This window comes from Hemitrygon akajei, chromosome 13, assembly GCF_048418815.1.
Source record: "Hemitrygon akajei chromosome 13, sHemAka1.3, whole genome shotgun sequence".
NCBI classification, from domain to species: Eukaryota; Metazoa; Chordata; class Chondrichthyes; order Myliobatiformes; family Dasyatidae; genus Hemitrygon; species Hemitrygon akajei.
This window is the reverse complement of record NC_133136.1, coordinates 6,283,550-6,304,350: the sequence shown is the minus strand read 5'-3', so window position 1 is coordinate 6,304,350 and position 20,801 is coordinate 6,283,550. Positions and strand designations below refer to the sequence as shown.

The 20,801-nt window shown below is 41.1% G+C and overlaps 1 protein-coding gene across 1 annotated transcript in view; it reads right to left on the bottom strand.

Annotated features, from left to right (window-relative positions):
• Positions 1–20,801, bottom strand: part of me2 (malic enzyme 2, NAD(+)-dependent, mitochondrial) — a 102,630-nt gene that overhangs the window by 56,584 nt on the left and 25,245 nt on the right. Inside the window, exon 4 of the mRNA XM_073064084.1 lies at positions 4,352–4,501. Within this exon, the coding sequence (XP_072920185.1) occupies positions 4,352–4,501 (150 nt within the window). The remainder of the gene's footprint in view (positions 1–4,351; positions 4,502–20,801) is intronic.

Here is a 20,801-nt window from a genome sequence, read left to right as displayed (position 1 = left end):
TTAAAAAGGTCAGGATGTCAATAGACAATAGGTGCAGAAGTAGACCATTCAGCCCTTCGAGCCTGCACCGCCATTCTGAGATCATGGCTGATCATCTACTAATCAATACCCGGTTCCTGCCTTGTCCCCATATCCCTTGATTCCCCTATCCATAAGATACCTATCTAGCTCCTTCTTGAAAGCATCCAGAGAATTGGCCTCCACTGCCTTCCGAGGCAGTGCATTCCAGACCCCCACAACTCTCTGGGAGAAGAAGTTTTTCCTTAACTCTGTCCTAAATGACCTACTCCTTATTCTCAAACCATGCCCTCTGGTACTGGACTCTCCCAGCATCTGGAACATATTTCCTGCCTCTATCTTGTCCAATCCCTTAATAATCTTATATGCTGCAATCAGATCCCCTCTCAATCTCCTTAATTCCAGTGTGTACAAGCCCAGTCTCTCTAACCTCTCTGCGTAAGACAGTCCGGACATCCCAGGAATTAACCTCATGAATCTACGCTGCACTTCCTCCATAGCCAGGATGTCCTTCCTTAACCCTGGAGACCAAAACTGTACACAATACTCCAGGTGTGGTCTCACCAGGGCCCTGTACAAATGCAAAAGGATTTCCTTGCTCTTGTACTCAATTCCCTTTGTAATAAAGGCCAACATTCCATTAGCCTTCTTCACTGCCTGCTGCACTTGCTCATTCACCTTCAGTGACCAATGAACAAGGACTCCTAGATCTCTTTGTATTTCTCCCTTACCCAACTCTACACCGTTCAGATAATAATCTGCCTTCCTGTTCTTACTCCCAAAGTGGATAACCTCACACTTATTCACATTAAACGTCATCTGCCAAGTATCTGCCCACTCACTCAGCCTATCCAAGTCACCATGAATTCTCCTAACATCCTCATCACATGTCACACTGCCACCCAGCTTAGTATCATCAGCAAACTTGCTGATGTTATTCTCAATGCCTTCATCTAAATCGTTGATGTAAATCGTAAACAGCTGTGGTCCCAATACCGAGTCCTGTGGCACCCCACTAGTCACCACCTGCCATTCCGAGAAACACCCATTCACCGTTACCCTTTGCTTTCTATCTGCCAACCAGTTTTCTATCCATGTCAATATCTTCCCCCCAATGCCATGAGCTCTGATTTTACCCACCAATCTCCTATGTGGAACCTTATCAAATGCCTTCTGAAAATCGAGGTATACTACATCCACTGGATCTCCCTTGTCTAACTTCCTGGTTACATCCTCGAAAAACTCCAATAGATTAGTCAAGCATGATTTGCCCTTGGTAAATCCATGCTGGCTCGGCCCAATCCCATCACTGCTATCTAGATATACCACTATTTCATCTCTAATAATGGACTCAATAATGTCGGGGCCCGAGGCGGGGTACAGGCTAATTAAGATCGCTGCTCCACAATGATTACTCAGCTCTGCACTGAACTATGGGACTCCCTTACAGACTTCAATTCAGAAACACTATTTGCTTGCAGTTATTGTTTGCATGCCTTTTTTCATTGCAGATTGGGTGTTTAAAGGTCTTTTTATGGGTTTTTAATTATTTTATTTTCTTATGGACATGATGTACTTTTTAATTCTCTGAACATTGGGTGTTAGACAGTCTTCTTTCATATACACGGGGTTTGTTTTTGGGTTTTTTTGTTTCACGGCTGCCTGTTAGAAGATGAATCTCAAGGTTGTATAATGTATTCACATTTAGATAATAAATGTACTTTGAACTGTCCCCCAACATGCTCATTACATTTTGCCTCTGCTTGTACGTCAGATGCCATGTCCTCAGGCCTATCGCTCGGGTTCCCACCCCCCGCCAAATCAAGTGTGATCTAACCTGAGTTTTATAGAGCTACAACATTATTGTATCTCTTGAATTGAATCCCCCAATTAATGAAGGCCAACACACCATAGAAACATTGAGAAACTATAGCACAATACAGGCTCTTCAGCCCACAATGCTGTGCCAAACATGTACTTACTTTAGAAATTACCTAGGGTTACCCACAGCCCTCAGTCAAACCCATGCAAGTCAGTTGCTCTAGCCTCTCCACTGATGAGAGGTCCCGGTGTCGGAGTCAAGATTGCTGATTTTACTGCAGGGAGCAGATCACCAAAGCTGCAGCTACCTATAGAACTGGTTAAGTCCATCTAGTGTCAGGAAGACTGTGATGGTAGCAACTTTCCACTATTTTGCCCCAAGCCAGGGTGGTAACACCAATTTGTTGGGGAATCGACACTCTTGTTCACGGCTCAGGTACAAGGGGAGGCTCCTAAGGACAATCCTCTGGGTTGGCTGTTCGTCCCAAGTTCCATCTGTTCCCAGATACTCCAATGGGGACACTCATTGAAAATGACTACACACCCAGGGATTGCCAGGACCTTGGATTTATCAAAAGAAGGTACTGGTGGCCTGGAATGATGAAAGAGGTTTGGCAGTATGTGCAGCCATACGAGATGTGCACCCTAAACAAGGAGCCCCGTACCCCACCTCAAGGGCCCCTCCACCCCCCCTACCTGTTCTGGAAAAACCTTGGGCATAAATCTCCATGGACTTTATCACAGGTCTCCTGCATCCAAGGGGAAGTCAGTAATTGTCAATCGTTTTTCGAAAGCCTTCAAGTTCATTGTCTTGGAGAAGCTACCATTAGCAGTGGAGTCAGTTGAAATTATCCTGGAGCAGGTCTTCAGGATCCATGGATTCCTGGTGGACATTTTCTTGGATTGTGGTCCACAATTCACATCACATTTTTGGAGGGTGTTCTGTAAACTAAAAGGGGCAACAGCAAGCCTTTCCTTTGGGTTTCACCTGCAATCCAATGGCCAGATAGAATGGGCCAACCAGGATTTAGAAGGTACTCCAAGATGCCTGACCTTGGAAAGATCTGATGAGTGGTGTGAACATCTGATGAGGGCAGAGGTCACCCACAACACCTTACAGCATTCAGTGTACGGGATGTCAGTTTGGTCACCCTCCGCCTCTCTCTCTCTCTCTCTCTGGAACAAGAGGCCAAGGTTGGGGTTCCTGCAGCCAAAGATCTAATCCAGTGCTGCAAGCAAAAAATGGATTAGGGCAAGAGAGATCTTGCTGACCTCTACCCGGAAAGTGGAAACCAAAGCAAACTGAAGGAGAAGTCAGGGACCCGCTTTACAGCCTCAGCAACAGGTCGGGCTGTCTACTCATGATTTGCCTCCTCAAGTGGAATCTAGAAATTTGGTGCTGACATTCACTGGATGCTTTAAAATCCTGAAGAATGTAAACCCGATGCCTGACACCTTGCAGCTCCCCAAGACCCTAAAGATCAATCCCATCTTCCACAACTCTAAATTAAAACCTGTCTGCCCCAGATTCTTAGCCCATATCCTCTATTAACCACCCTATCGATTTGTGGGTGAAGGGCCTGAAGTATTGTTGAGGATCCCTGCCACACATCCCACAATTTTTTTAACCCACTACCATAAGGAAGTATCAGAACTAGGGCTGCCAGACTGGGTAACAGCTTCTTCCCTCAGGCTGTGAGACAAATGAAAACCCTGCCACCACCGAGGTCTCATCACTAGGACAGCGAGCTGGTTACTGTGTTTACCTGTGCTGCAAACTACACGCATTTTTTGGTTCACTTATTTACGGTAATATTTTGTTTTACGTGGTATGGGTGTACCAGGGTTCAGAGGAACAGTGTTGCATTTGGTTGTATGGACATAAGATATAGGAACAGAATTAGGCCATTTGGTCCAGCGAGTCTGCTCCACCAATTCATCATGGCCGATCCAATTTTCCTTAGTCCCAATCTCCTACCTTCTCCCCATGTCCCTTCATGTCCTGACTAATCAAAAATCTATCAACCTCTGCCTTAAATAAACATAAAGACTTGGCCTCCACAGCTGCCTGAACCCTGAAAAGATTCTGGCTAAAAAAATTCTTCATCTCCATTCTAAAAGGACACCTCTCTATTCTTAGGCTGTATCCTCCAGTCATTCTCGCCACACCCACTCTATCGAAGTCTTTCACTATTCGATTGGTTTCAATAAGGTCATCATAGATATGCAGTCAGATGACAATAAACTTGAACTTGGTCTTGTGTGACTTAAGACACCTGAGGAATCTGGAATGCCAGCACCAGTACACATTTTGCTATTTTGACTTATTTTTTCCTGATACTTTTGACTAAGGTATTAGTTTAAATTAAATATAAATTAAAATCAATTACAAATCAGATTAAACCATTGTCCAGTCATCAACACTCACACCAAGTTTAGATCCAGGAATGAATATACAATATTCTACAATATAGAAGTTGTTAAATCAGAGTGAAAGGTGCTTTCGACTTACTTTGGTCTCCTAAAGATATGTCCATATCGTGAGCAGGCCAGGCCCACTGTTGGAGTATAAACAATTGGCATTAACTCCTCAATGTTGTCCAGCAGCACCCTATAGAATAACTTTTCATTTCTTTCCTGGATTCCCATCACATAAATGTATCTGCAATGGAACAACAGTTATAACAAAAACACTTGGAAACATTTGCAGGACTGTTTACATGAGGGTATTTTAGTTTCTCACAATTTCACACCCCCACAAGCTCCTGTGGCTCTTAAAATTACCAAGCAGCTCTGGAGTTGCCCCCCAATTCTACAAAGCTGTCACTAACTCCTTTGAGTTTAAATGTCCACAGGCATTTGATGCAAATAATGATACAATTACCAAAACTCTTGCGACAGATATTTTAGCAGACTGTAGGTGGTGTGACCAGCAGGCCTGAATGTGTATGGTGCAAAAGATAGACGGATTAGGAGGCAGTGTTACATTCCAGGCAGGCCGTATGGGTAATATGACAATGCAGATGAGAGGTTGCTTGCTAGAGGTGTACAAGATGATAAAAGGCTTAGATCAGGTGGATACCCAGAAACTTTTTCTAGGGCAGAAGTGGCTAATTGAGGGGAAATAATTTTAAGGTGATTGGAGTAAAGTATGAACTGAAAAAACAGTTCAGTTTTTTTTATTATAGAGTGCTGGGTGTGTAGAACGCCCTGTCGAGGGTGGTGGTAGAGGCAAATTTACTAGGGACATTTAGGAAATTCTTAAATGGCACATGGATGATAGAAAAATTGAGGGCTATGCAAGAGGGAAAAGTTAGATTGATCTTGTAGATTAAAAGGTCAGCACAATATTATGGGCCAAAGAGCCATGTTCGTACAGTAGACATGAAGCCAATTGAGAAGGTATTAAGAACCACAAGTCCATGCACTGAGAGTACATGGAAACACTGCAGAAACAGTGCACAACCTCAATAACTACCCATCTCCTTTGTCAGGCACCTTCTGTCCCTTCAGTGGATGAATGTGCAGCTCCTGCATTGACCTCAGCCATCTCAGAACCCACAAAAATGGAGTGGAAGCAAGTTATCCTGGACCCCAAGAGACTACATAAGGAAGGCCACATGTTCAGGCCAGAATACATACTAATTTTTAAAAAACTTAGTGAAACTGAATACTTTTCCAAAAGAAAAGACAGAAAATTTAAAAACTGCTCTGAGAGTCACCCATGGTGATGTTGGTGCATTGTACTTGGAAAATTCTATACCACTGAAACAAGCAAAGAATGAAATTCTAGAAACCGAAATGAGCAATTTGGAAATAAGTTCTCAACATTAGGCTGATGGAATTGAAACATTAAACCAATGCATGCATTAGAACATCAGTTAGATAATTTAATACATCAAATAAAATCAAAAGGAAAACTAATCTTAAATGACTGATTATTTCTGACAAAATCTACAATGCCAATCTATACTCACTCACTTTTGTATAATTGATTGGTTCTTAAGCAGAAATAAATCACAGGCAAGAAAATGTCAGAGCTGGATATAGTCCAACCATCCATAACATTTGTATTTCTCAAGTTACCGATTGCTAGGTCTAAACAAACGCAAAGACCATTTCTAGAAATCTTCAAAAAAATCTGGTTGGGGTGCTTCTCTAAACATACTTTTCCACAATCCCTATCATTTCTCTCCAAAGTTTTAAAATATTTCAGCTGCTAAGTTCTAAATAAAGCTGCATTATCCCTTGTTTTCAATGGTGGCCAAATTTAAATATTTTTGTAAAGATTGACAGCTAAGAAACATTATATTTATTCTGCTTGTGGTTGACCAGATTTATTGCAGATATTAACAATCAGAAAATTTGATAAAATCAGGCTAACAATATGTTCACAACAGAGCAGCTGAAAACTCAGTTACCCACAAAAAAATTAAAATCAAAAGTGCAAATTCATACAAGATTCTAAATGCAATTAGTTCGGTTTCACTCAATCGTGGTATTAAATATATATCACAAGTGTACTCAGAGGCTCTACAATGGGAAGTCAAAGTGTGCAAAGCATCACCACCACCAGCCAACCCACAATCAAGGACATATATACAGAAAGATGCTGGCAACGGGCCAGTAACATCATGAAGGAACCCACCCACCTGCTCAAAGACTATTTGTCCCACTCCAGGATCACCAAACTCAAAACTAATTACCTTCTCCAAGCTGATCAAAACCTCTAGCCATTAACTCACCCCTCCACACCCCCAAACACCACTACTTTATAATTTCCGGTCAGACATCTTATCTACAGGCACTTCTGTGCCTAGTGTCACTTTACAGACATACAATCAATGTATAAAAGTTATCTTACGTATTTATATTTATTGTGTTTTTATATATTTTTAATACTGCTTTGGATCTAGAGTAACAATTATTTTATTCTCAAACACGAGAAAATCTGCAGATGCTGGAAATCTGGAGCAACACACACAAAATGCTGGAGGAACTCAGCAGGTCAGACAGCATCTATGAAAATGAATAAACAGTCAACATTTCAAGCCGAGTCCCTTCATCAGGACTGTAAAGGAAGGGGCAAGAAGTACAAGGTGGCAGGTGATAGGTGAAACTGGAAGAGCTGGAGGGGGTGAAGAAAAGAGCTGGGAAGTTGATTGGTGAGAGAGATAAAGGGCTGGGAAAGGGGGAATATAATAGAAGAGGATAGAAGACCATGGAAGAAAGGGAAGGAGAAAAAACACTAGGAGGTGATGGGCAGGGAAGGAGATAAGGTGACAGGGAAGCAGGAATGGAGAATGGTGAAGGAGAGTGGGGGCAATTACCAGACGTTCAAGCAATCAATGTTTATGCCATCAGGTTGAAGGCTACCCTGATGCAATATAAAGTGTTGGGCCTCCAACCCAAGTGTGGCGTCATCGTGGTGTAGGTTTTCTCAAATAAAGCAGCGGAGGTGTTTTATGTTTCAGAAAAGCCGTAGCAACTCATTTATTAAACACCAAAAAATCTTAACACAAAGCGTGCTAAAAACTCTTTACATTATAATGTCATCACATCAGACCAGTCTCTGAAAGTGAAACCCCAACTCAATGTCAGTGGTTGTACATGGCCGATCAGCAGCATCAACAGAGCTTTACCAAGACGGATTTCTCACAGGTCAGCGACAGTTATTTAAAAAGGGAGCTTCAAGAGTGTTTGTCCATTGTACGTGGCCTATCAGCAACATCAACAGAGCTCTACGAACTAAATAAAAGTACAGAAAGGGGTAAGCAAAATGGCAATTGTACGGGATTAGGCTAGTGGCAAGAGTAGAAGATAAAGGCTTTGGCTGAAACCAGGCTTTGGCTCGGTAGAGAAGTCGGCTCTGTGGAAAGTATCTGTTAAAGTTTCTTCTTTGGTTTTCTCCCTGCTCTTACTGTGCCATTTAAATGGCTGTGGTGTGCTCATCGTGCCCGATGTTGGAGAACTGGAAGACCCAGAGACTCCCAGGGAACTACATCTGCGTGAAGAGCATCTGGGTCCAGCTCCGTGAAGACCGTGTTAGGGATATGGAGCAGCAACTGGATGACCTTCAACTTGTACGGGAGAGTGAAGATATAACTGATCAAACTTACAGGGAAATAGTCACCCTGAGGTTGTAGGAGGCGAGTAGCTGGGTGACCATCAGGAGAAATGGAAATAGGCAGTTAGAGCAGAGCACCCCTGTGGCCATTCCCCTCAAAAACAAGTACACCAGTTTGGATACTCTTGTGGGGGATGACCTCCCGGGAGAATGCCACAGCACCTGGATCACAGGCACTGAGCATGGGTCCGTGCTGCAGAAGGGTAAGAGAGAAGAAGGGAGCGGTAGTGATAGGGGATTCAATAGTGAGCAGAACAGACAGAAGATTCTGTGGATGATATGTTGCCTCCCAGTTGCCAGGGTCAGGGATGTCTCAGACCACGTCCACAACAGTTTGGAGAAGAAGGGGGAGCAGCCAGATGTCTTGGTACATATTGGTACCAATGACATAGGAAGGAAAAGCAATGAGGTCCTGAAAAGAGAATTTAGAGAGTTAAGTAGAAAGCTGAGAAGCAGGACCTCCCTGGTATTGGGCGTACTCAAGGCAGAGATTGATAGGTTCTTGATTGGACATCAAAGGTTATGGGGAGATGGCCGGGAAATGAGGTTGAGGAAGAGATAGAAAAAAAAGGATCAGCCATGATTGAATGATGGAGCAGACTCGATGGGCCAGATGGCCTAATTCTGCTCCTATGTCTTATGGTCGTGAATTATGTACATTTGTACCTATACGTTATCCTACACAGGCCCCTCAGAATTCACTAAAACCAGCAATGAACCTGTCGGATCTTGGAAAAGCCGCCCAGCTCAGGTCCGACATTCCAAGGGTGGAGGAACAGCAGGTGCCTCTAGCTCTGGCACAGGTGTGGTAGCATGCTCATTGTCATGTTGTGACAGCAGGGAGCATGGTAATTGAATCCTCCAAATCTTTAAGGTGATCTACTGAAGGTTTACCCCTCTTATCGATAATAAAAGTCTTTTCTCACTGTTCCAAAATGCGGAACAAGCATCATAAAGGGCCTAAGAGGATGTTGGTTTGCATCATGGCGAATGAAAACAAATGAGGCGGAATGTACGTCAACCCAAGAGTGCTGTACGCCATGATAAGAACATAAGAAATAGGAGCAGGAGTAGGCCATCTGGCCTATCAAGCCTGCTCCACCATTCAATAAGATCATGGCTGACCTGACTATGGACTCATCTCCACCTAACTGCCTTTTCTCCATAAACCTTAATTCTTGAGGAGGGTGGAAATTTCTGAATTTACTGAGGAGGATGGAATGCTGTCCAGGGCCAACCAGGTGGTCGCAGTATCAGGAAAGAAATCACCTGGCACTCTTAACGGCTTTCCATATACCAGCTCAGCCGTGGACGACTACTGTCCTCTTTTTGGGGCTGTTTCAAGCCCAAGCAAAACCGACAGGAGATGATCATGGCAACATGCATCAGTCAGGAAAGCCCTCAGAGCAGCCTTTAAGGAGCAGTGAACCTACTTGCACAGGCTGTTGGATTGTGGATGATAGGCCATGGCGTGATGTAGCTTAACACCAAGGTACTGGGCCATCGTAGCCCAGGGGTTTGATATGAATTTAGGACCGTTGTCAGAGGAAATATCAGATGGGGTGCTGATGATTGCCCAAGCCACATCTGCAGCCATAGTTGACGCTAGAGGGATAACCTCTGGCTACCTAGTGGTACCGTCCACCATGGTAAGGTGGTGTGTGAAACCACAGTTGGGGGGTGGGGGGGGGAAGAGGACCAACATTTTGACATTCAGGGACCTCAAAAGGTGCCAATGACAGTTAATTTTTGTCTGCTGGCACTCCACACAGGCTGCAGTCCAATCATATACATCTTTTCAAACTTCAATGCAACCAGTTTCTGTGAGGCCTTCTGGCCCAGTTGCAAGAGGCCATGAATGGAGTCAAAAGCACAGTTTGCAGGCATGATGGAGCAAGGGTGATCGGTTGAGACATCGCATAGAAGAGGAACCCCGGAGTCAGCGGGAGACGCTCATGGAGTGAGTACTGTTTCAGATCCGCTCCATAACCTTTACTTTTTTTATCCTTTGATCACCCTTATTCAACTTATTGTTACCTACACCAAAAGATTCTTGCTACTTTTTCGGGCTTATCGTTAAGATTTTATTGTGAATTCTTGAAGATATGCAAACAGAAATGGCTCTTAGATCCAAAGGACGAGAACCGGGGCGTAACCCGAACGGTAATGGAAAGAAGCTAGCTCAACCGCAACGCACTGAGTTAACTTATGAACTGCTTATGGAGGTTTTGGATAGAAAATTTGAGGAACAACATCAAGTTTTTAAACAAGAAATAAAGGCTTTTCAAGATTATATGGTTAAGACAGATTCAGTAATTAACCAGCAACAACTTCTTATTGCGACTTTGCAAGAAGCAGCTCGGAAACGAGATTTGACAATTGAAAAATTACAACAGGATTTAATTTCGACCATTAAACTGGTGGAAACACTTAAAGCCAAGAGTGTCGATTTGGAGAATCGGTCCAGAAGACAGAACCTACGCATACTTGGTCTCCCAGATGGCATAGAAAAAGGCGATCCTTCGAAATATTTTGCTCAATTTTTAAAAGATGCGTTTCCGTCGGTCTTTCCAGAGAACCCCCCGGTACTTGACCGAGCACATAGAATTTGGAGTCGTTCATCGAGTACTTCAGCCAAACCTCCGGTGGTAATTGTCCGGTTTCACTATGTACACGACAAAGAACAACTTATTCGTGAAGCTTGGAGGGCTGGGATGATTAAATTTCAAAATTACTATTTCCGTTTGGTGGAAGATTTTAGTTCCGAAATTATGAAGAAAAGGCTTCTTTTTAAACCTCTGATGTCTGAATGTTATGAGAAAAATCTAAAACCTGCGCTCTTATACCCGGCGAAGCTCAGGATTTCACCGCCGAACGCTCCTCGTCTGGTTTTTCTTTCGACTTTTGAAGCGAAAAAGTATTTGGAGGAGAACTTCCCTACTGCTATAGACACTAATCTCTAATAAATGAGTGATTCTGATCGTGAAAGATGGTTTTCGATTCCTTAAACCAGGGTTAGTCTCTGGCTATTGGTGTAGGGTTATCCTATACTTCATATTTAAGTTAAAGTGTGCTTTCGTTATATTAATCGCTCTGTCTCATACACTTTAACCACTATACCATATTTTTGACTACTATTTTTGTTCCCTTGAAGGCATATTTTTAACCTTTCGAAGGGAATTTTTTTTATTATCAAGATGGTAGTTTTTTGCAAAATATTCTTGGTTTTCTTTAAGATGGCGTTATTGTTTCTTTTTTCGTCTTCTTCCTATAATGCATCGCTTATCATAGTTTAAGTACTTCTTGATTTGTTTGGGTTATAACCCAATTTATAAACTTTTATTTACAACTAAGCATATTAAGAAGCGCAGATTTTAGTATTGCGATCATAATTCTTAAAGTTGGGGTGGTTTTTTTTCATATATCCTTTAAACACGGAGTGGTCTGCCGCTGATATGGGGGTAGATTTAGTCTCATTTTTTCCTTTTTTTAGCCATATTTTGGCTTTTTTTCTTTTTCATGTGGGGGTGGGGGTTGGTCTGTTTTCCTTTTTTATTTTTCTTTTATCAATTTGTTTTAGTTTTTTCACTCGGGCTGTTCTTGAACTACAAATATGTCTACGATGTCGTCACTTCCGGGTCCGCTCTTTATTTTTGTTCCTCTTCCGGGTGCAAGAGTTTATAATATGGTTAACCCTTTCTATACCAAAGGGATGACTTTAGAACCATGGCTCAAACCATTAACTTTGTGTCTTGGAATACTAATGGTTTAAACCATCCGATTAAACGAAAGAAGATTTTTAAAGTATTCCAAAGACTTAATGCTCATATCATTTTTGTACAAGAAACTCATGTGAGGAAGGAGGACAAATATCGCTTTTTTAGGTCTTGGCGGGGTCAACAGTACCATTCGAATTCGAATGCCAAAGTTAAGGGAGTTTCAATTTTTATTGACTCCTCTATTGCATTTGTTCAACATGATATCCTTTCGGATCCGAATGGTAGATTTTTGTTAATTACGGGTTTACTTTGTAATAAAAAGGTTGCTATGGTTAATGTTTATGCTCCAAATGTGGACTGTCCTGACTTTTTTAAGTCCTTATTTACTTCTTTACCTAATTTAAATGAATATAAGTTAATAATGGGTGGTGACTTTAATTGTTGTCTAAATCCTTTGATGGACAAATCTACATCTATACAGACTTTACCCAATAAGTCGGCCACTTGTATTAATTCCTTTTTGACTGATAATGGAGTTTTTGATATCTGGAGATTTCGTCATCCTAATGATAAGGAGTTTTCCTTTTTCTCACATGTTTATCACTCCTATTCGAGAATTGATTATTTTTTTATTGACTCTTGTTTTATTCCATCGGTAATTGGTTGTAATTATGATATTATAGCTATTTCTGACCATGCTCCATTAAAACTTTCTATTAATTTTACGGATACAGCTTTAAGTGCTAGACAATGGCGATTTGACTCTACCTTATTACAAGAGCCGGACTTTATTAAATTTATGAAGGAGCAGATCGATTTCTTCTTTTTAACTAATTCCACGGAAGATATTTCTTGCGGAATACTTTGGGACACCTTTAAAGCGTATATACGTGGACAGATTATTTCTTACTCTGTTGGTCTGAGAAAATGCATTAAGAAGGAAACTCTTTTATTGGTTGATAAAATTAAGGAGATTGACAAGAAATATTCGACTACTCCTAGTAGGGAGCTTTACAAACAGAGGGTTGAACTCCAAATGGAACATAGTTTATTACTTACATCTCCGATTGAAAATCAACTAATGAAAACCAGATCTGATTTTTATATACATAGTGATAAATCGGGAAAACTGTTAGCTAGTCAGCTGAAGAATGTTTGGGTTAAACGTCAAATCACTAAGGTTCGTCAGCAGAATGGGGATTTGACAGTTAACCATGATGAGATAAATAAGTCTTTTCAAGACTTTTATACCTCCCTGTATCAATCTGAATTCCCTCAGGATCATAATACCATGTGTGATTTTCTTGGGAAATTGAATTTTCCAAAATTATCATCTGATGATCTTTCAGTATTAGATACTCCGTTCACGGATGCGGAAATTAAAGGGGTTATTTCCTCAATGAATTCAGGGAAAGCACCAGGTCCAGATGGGTATACAGTAGAATTTTTTAAATGTTTTTCTGCTACTCTCTCTCCTTGGCTATGCAAGGTTTTTGAAGAAGCAATTAGATTGGGGAATTTGCCACAATCTTTTTATAGAGCTTCCATTTCCTTAATACTGAAGAAAGATAAAGACCCTACTGACTGTGCATCTTATAGACCAATATCTTTATTGAATGTGGATTCTAAGATCTTTTCCAAGTTACTGGCTTCCAGGTTGGAGAAGGTATTACCCCAAATTATTTCGGAAGACCAAACCGGTTTTATTAAAAATCGCTATTCTTTTTTCAATGTTAGGAGATTACTGAATATTGTTTATACTCCTTCACATAACACTTCAGAATGTGTTATTTCATTAGATGCGGAGAAAGCATTTGATAGAGTTGAATGGCCTTACTTATTTTATGTGCTGGAGAAGTTTAATTTCAGTCCGACCTTTATTTCTTGGATTAAACTGATTTATCAAACTCCAGTAGCCTCGGTGTTTGCTAATAATCAAAGATCTCCATTTTTTCGTTTATTTCGGGGCACTAGACAAGGTTGTCCTCTTAGTCCATTACTATTTAACATCGCTTTAGAACCTTTGGCAATTGCCATCAGAGAATCACAGGATATTTTGGGTATTAATCGTGGAACAGATATTCATAAGGTATCTTTGTACGCAGATGATTTATTATTATTCATCTCTAACCCTGAGAAATCTATTCCAGCAGTCTTATCATTGTTGGCTCAATTTAGTGAGTTTTCTGGGTATAAGTTAAATCTTAATAAGAGTGAATTGTTTCCTTTGAATAGACAGGTCCCAACCTATGATATTTTACCTTTTAAATTAGTTAATGATTCTTTTACTTATTTAGGGATTAAAATCACAAAAAACCATAAAGAATTATTTGGGTTTAATTTTCTACCCTTAATTGATCAGATTAAAGGATTGTTTACTAAGTGGTCACCATTATCTTTATCTCTGATAGGTAGGATTAATGCTATTAAGATGGTTATTTTACCTAAATTTTTATATATTTTTCAAGCGGTACCAATTTTTATTCCGAAATCCTTTTTTACTAATGTTGATTCAAAAATTTCCTCATATATATGGCAGAATAAAAATCCCAGGTTAGGTAAAACATACTTACAGAAGACAAAGAAGGAAGGTGGGTTGGCATTACCCAATTTCAGATTTTATTATTGGGCAGTTAATATTAGATATTTGTTATGTTGGTTGAAAGAATGGGATGGTCCTTTTGGCCCTCATTGGATGAGTCTGGAAACTAAATCGGTATCAGGTTATGCTCTGGGTTCTATTTTAGGGACATCTCTCCCTTTTGCTCTTTCTAAATTGCCGAAACGAATTGACAACCCGATAGTTAAATATACCTTACGTATATGGTTTCAATTTTGGAAATTTTTCGGGTTGACTCAATTCGTTTTAAATAGTCCTATTGTAGCTAATTGTTTTTTCCATCCCTCAATTATAGATCAAGCTTTTTCGGCTTGGAAAACGAAGGGTTTATTAAGATTTTCCGACTTATTTTTGGACAATTGTTTTATGTCTTTTGAGCAATTATCTAATAAATATAATTTGCCTAGATATCATTTTTTTAGATACTTACAGGTTAGGTATTTTTTAAGTACGGTACTTCCTACGTTTCCAAATTTTGTGTCTTCAGATATTTTGGAGAGTTTGTTTGAATTAAACCCTTTTCAAAAAGGGCTTATATCAAAACTTTATAATATAATTATGAAGATACGTTCAGTGCCCTTTGATAAGACCAAAAATGATTGGGAAAGAGAGCTCAATCTTATTATTCCTATTGAGAATTGGGATAAAATTCTTCAATTAGTTAATACATCACCTATATGTGCCAAACATTCATTAATACAATTTAAGGTTGTACATAGGGCCCATATGTCCAAGGATAAATTAGCTCATTTTTATTCTTATATAAACCCTATTTGTGACAGATGTCAATTAGAAATTGTGTCTTTAACTCATATGTTTTGGTCATGTCCGCTTTTGAAAAAATATTGGAAAGATATTTTTGATATTATCTCTGCGGTATTGAACATCGATTTACAACCCCATCCTATTACCGCAATTTTTGGTTTACCGATGATGGACTCACTCCATTTATCTCCTTCCGCCTGTTGAATGATTGCTTTTCTTACTTTGATGGCTAGAAGATCTATTTTGTTGAATTGGAAGGAAATTAATCCTCCCACGGTATTTCATTGGCTTTCTCAAACTATGATATGTCTAAATTTAGAAAAAATTAGAAGTGCTGTATTTGATACTTCTATTAAATTTGAAAAGATATGGAGACCATTTATTCAATATTTTCATATGATGTAATATGGCCCTGTGCCAAGCTTATTGGTTTTTTCAGCTTTAATTGTATGTATGTTGAGAGGATCGGAGTTGACGACATTGATGTTTATGTATTCTTGTGAGATACTATAAACAGCCCTTTTTTTTCTCTTTTTCTTTAGTTTTTTCTCTTTTTTTGTTTTCTTTTTTTCTTCCTTAGATATTAGATTAGTAGGTTAGTAATTTTGCATATATATTTTTTTCTTTTTTTTATATATTATATATTATGAAATATCTAGATTTACCTTGTTCATATATATACTATATGGTTCATGTTTTGGGAAAACTCATTTATACTGTATTCATTGCTTATGTATTCCTTCATGTGTAATGGGAATTTGTAAGTTTGTAATCCCTTTATTAATATATTAACTGTATTTTGTTCATAATATTTTTAATACTAATAAAAAGATTGAAAAAGAAAGAAAGAAGAGGAACCCCAACTTCCCCGAACTTACTATCAGCCAGCCACAGCCCATGCCTGCTGTTCTGTAAGCCTGGATCTCTGGCTTGATTGGCTACCATAGTCAACCCCTATGTGTACAGCCTCAATGGCTGTCCATGAGAGGTAATCAAACACAGCATTATTCTTCCCCTTACTGTACATCAGTTGTGAACTCGGATATGTAGGCAGGTTGGCACTGCTGCCATGCAGACCAGGGGTCTGACATTTTGGTCATCATGTACACGAGGGGTTTATGGTCAACAAATGCTGTGAAATGGCAACCCTCTAGTAGAAAATGAAATTAGCAGACAGCCAGATAGAGACCGAGAAGTTCACGGTTAAACATGCTGTACTTCCTTTCAGGGGTGGGGGACCGAGCTGGTGACTGAAGGTGGTAAGTGGGTGCCACACACCTCTGACCAACTGTTCGTAGACAGTACCCACAGCATAGTCTGAAGTGTCAGTGGTAATGGCTATGGGGAGCTTGTTTGGTGTCATCAAACACCCTGGTCACGTCCACTGAACAGTCAAGCACTTGATTACGTGTATTGTCTTTAAGTGTACTATACAGGGGAAGCACAATTTCTGCAGCTCGTGGAATGAAGCAGAAAAAGAAATTAACCATGCCTAAAGTCTCCTGTAGTATTTTAGTAGTAGGGACAGTAGGAAATTCATAATAGCAGCTACTTTTGATGGAAGGGGTTTCACACCTTCTGTGGAGATGCAATGGCTGAGAAAGTCAATGGTTGACAACACAAACTGGCATTTAGCAGGGTTAATATTCAACCCGTGCTGGCTTAAGCACTTGAAAAGTGTGCAGAGATGGGATAAGTGTTGGAATTGGATGCAGTAGTAAGCAGCCGTCAATCGCAGGCGATCAGGGGTTAGTGCTTCTGGTGGACTGTGCCCTCTCCAGGGCGCAAGCCTGGGTGGGAAAATTTGAAGAACCGGTTGTTGCCCATGCAATGGGATCCCCCTCTCCACGTCACTGATGTAGTCCAAGGGAAGGGCAAGCATTGATACAGCTTGGCACCAGTATTGTCTTCCTCAGGGTTTACTCCCGAGGCCTTTCCCATGGGTGGGCATGGCCACAAGGCAGCAGAGGTCTCTTGTCTGTAAAAACAGGTCCGCCAGGCCTAGTAGCTAAGCCACACATGAAGGCCAAGAGTTGGACAGCTGTCAGAGACTGTTAGAGATGCATGCCATTTGTAGGTAGTGGGAGCTTATCCCCACTACCACTCCCAGCTACAACAACCTTAGGGTCTGAATGCACTGGCAATAAATATGCACAGGTAAACAAAAGAAAATCCAAGTCTTTTAATACAGAGTCCATCAGCCATTGGAAAGTCTGTGCTGTAGTTTTCAGCCAAAACAGCAGGCACAGAAACTCAGAGATGCCAAATAGAGTAATCACAGCTGTCTTTGGGAATGTCCTCCGAACACACAGGCACCTGATAGCAGCCCCTAACTAAATCAACTTTGGGAAAAAAATTGACTTTCCAGCTAAATGTGCTGAAAAGTCTTGGATGTGTGGGACCGGGGAATGATCAGTATGGTGGCCTTGATATGGCATCGGTAATCACCACCAGACTTGGGGACTATTTGGGGGGGGGGGGGGGGGGGGGGTGAGACCAAGGGGTATTCAACTGGTGTACAATGCCAAGTCTTTCCACGATGGCAAACTCAGCCTTCACCATTGCCAACTTTTCTGCATCCAGTTTACACACATAGGCACGGACTGGCAGGCCAGTTGCAGAAATGTGGCACTCCATCCCATGTTTCGTGACTGTCATGGCGAATGTGCAGTTTGGGAATTCAACCAGCAGTCAAGTAAATGCAGTGGTGCATGCGCTTGAGAGTGTCATTGTGGGGAACTTACTCAGACAGCAGGGTAATGACCCAAAGTCCTTGACATCTCAAGATCAACTTACAGTCCTTGAGCACACAGGAAATCCACACCAAGCAGAGGTCTAGCCACTTTGGCCAGGATGAAGTTCCAAGCATAACGTTGCCCACAAAAGCAGAGCATCACCTATCACATCCCGTAAATCAAGATACTGTGCCGATGGCAACCTCAGCAAAGTTTTAACAATCTTTACCTATTCATCAATAGGTGATGCCAGCAGCACTCTTACTTGAGCACCTAGGTCACACAAGAAGCGTTGCCCTGGAAGGAGATAACCCTGGAAGCTGGACCCCACAGTGTTCATAGACCTCTGATGTCCTGATGCACTGGTGTTGTCAAAGCTGCAAGGCAGTCAGCACTTCCTAGTGTTCCTACCAAAGCAAGTGTGGTAAAAACACGGGCCCAGCATCATCTGTTTTGCAGCTGCAATCGTCCTTATGTTGGGGGCCTTGCTGACCAGGCTTATTGAGGTAGAGAAAGGAGAAAGAATGATACACCGCTGCCTAGCTGAGTGTAGACTATCAGCCATTTTAGCAAGCTCCCTATAGTCCATCACAGTTGCATAAGCAAGGGCTAAGCAAACTTGATCAGGAATTCACGGCATGAAGAGTTCTTTAAAAATGAAACAAGGATGGCGATTTCCCAAGAGAGACAGCATGTGGTCCAATAGATCTGATGGCTTACCATCGCTGAGGCCAGGCAAGGAGAGCAACTGTTTGTTGTGATCAGACTCCAATAATCCAAAAGTCTGTAAAAGGTGAGCTTTCAGCGATCGGTGTTTATTGTGTTCTGGTAGACTCGACGCTCTTGCAGCTGTGGAGTTTCCGAGCAACTCAACTACATAGAAATAGATGTTGTGTTGCAACTGCAATGCGACTGCATTAGTCGACATGTTCAATAACTCTAGAATAGAACCATAGAACATTACATCACAGAAACAGGCCTTTTGGCTCTTCTTAGCTATGCCAAACCATTTTTTTTGCCTAGTCCCACTGACCTGCACCTGGGCCATATCCCTCCAAACCCCTCTCATCCATATACCTGTCCAAGTTTTTCTTAAATGTCAAAAGTGAGCCCGCATTTACCACTTCATCTGGCAGCTCATTCCACATTCCCACCACTCTTTGCGTGAAAAAGCCCCCCCTAAAGTTCCCTTTAAACTTTTCCCCCTTCACCCTTAACCCATGACCTCTGGGTTTTTTTTCTCCCCTGTCCTCAGTGGAAAAAAGCCTGCTTGCATTCACTCTATCTAAACCCATCATAATTTTATACACCTCTATCAAATCACCCCTCATTCTCCTACGCTCCAGGGAATAAAGTCCTAACCTATTCAACCTCTCTCTGTAACTCAGTTTCTCAAGTCCCAGCAACATCCTTGTAAACCTTCTCTGCACTCTTTCAACCTTATTAATATCCTTCCTGTAATTAGGTGACCAAAACTGCACACAATACTCCAAATTTGGTCTCACCAATATCTTATGCAACCTCACCATTACATTCCAACTCTTATACTCAATACTTTGATTTATAAAGGCCAATGTACCAAAAACTTTCTTTATAACCCTATCTACTTGTGAAGCCACTTTTAGGGAATTATGTACCTGTACTCCCAGATCCCTCTGTTCTACTGCACTCCTCAGTGTCCTACCATTTACCTTGTATGTTCTACCTTGGTTTGACCTCCGAAGTGCAATACCTCATACTTGTTCGCATTAAACTCCATCTGCCATTTTTCAACTGGTCTAAATCCCTCTGCAAGCTTTGAAAACCTTCCTCACTGTCCACTACACCTCCAATCTTTGTATCATCAGCAAATTTGCTGATCCAATTTACCACATTATCATCCAGATCATTGATATAGATTACAAATAACAATGGACCCAGCACTGATCCCTGTGGCACACCACTAGTCACAGGCCTCCACTCAGTAGCAATCCTCCACTACCACTCTCTGGCTTCTTCCATTGAGCCAATGTCTAAACTACTTCTCCATGTATACCTAGCGACTGAATCTTCCTAACTAACCTCCCATGTGGGACATTGTCAAAGGCCTTACTGAAGTCCATGTATACAACATCCACTGCCTTCCCTTCATCCACTTTCCTGGTAACTTCCTCGAAAAACTCTAATAGATTGGTTAAACATGACCTACCACGCACAAAGCCATGTTGACTTTTTCTAATAACTCCCTGTCTATCCAAGTACTTGTAGATCCTATCTATTAGTATTCCTTCCAATAATTTACCTACTACCGATGTCAAATAACCAGCCTATAATTTCCCGGCTTACTTTTTGAGTCTCTTTTAAACAACGGAACTACATGAGCTATCCTCCAATCCTCCGGCACCTGACCCATGGATATCGACATTTTAAATATTTCTGCCAGAGCCCCTGCAATTTCAACACTAGTCTCCTTCAAGGTCTGAGGGAATACCCTGTCAGGTCCTGGGAATTTAGATAGATAGATACTTTATTCATCCCCATGGGGAAATTCAACATTTTTTCCAATGTCCCATACACTTATTGTAGCAAAACTAATTACATACAATACTTAACTCAGTAAAAATATGATATGCATCTAAAATCACCCTCTCAAAAAGCATTAATAATAGCTTTTAAATAGTTCTTAAGTAGTTTACTTAAATACATTGAGTCCTAACCCCGGCACTTTAACATATCTTACTCCTGGCGGTTGAATTGTAAAGCCGAATGGCATTGGGGAGTATTGATCTCTTCATCCTGTCAGAGGAGCATTGCATCGATAGCAACCTGTCGCTGAAACTGCTTCTCTGTCTCTGGATGGTGCTATGTAGAGGATGTTCAGGGTTTTCCATAAATGACCGTAGCCTACTCAGCGCCCTTCGCTCTGCTACCGATGTTATAGTCTCCAGTACTTTGCCCACTACTATCTACTCTGATTTTCCTCGAGACAGCAAGCACCTCCTCCTCTTTAATCTGTA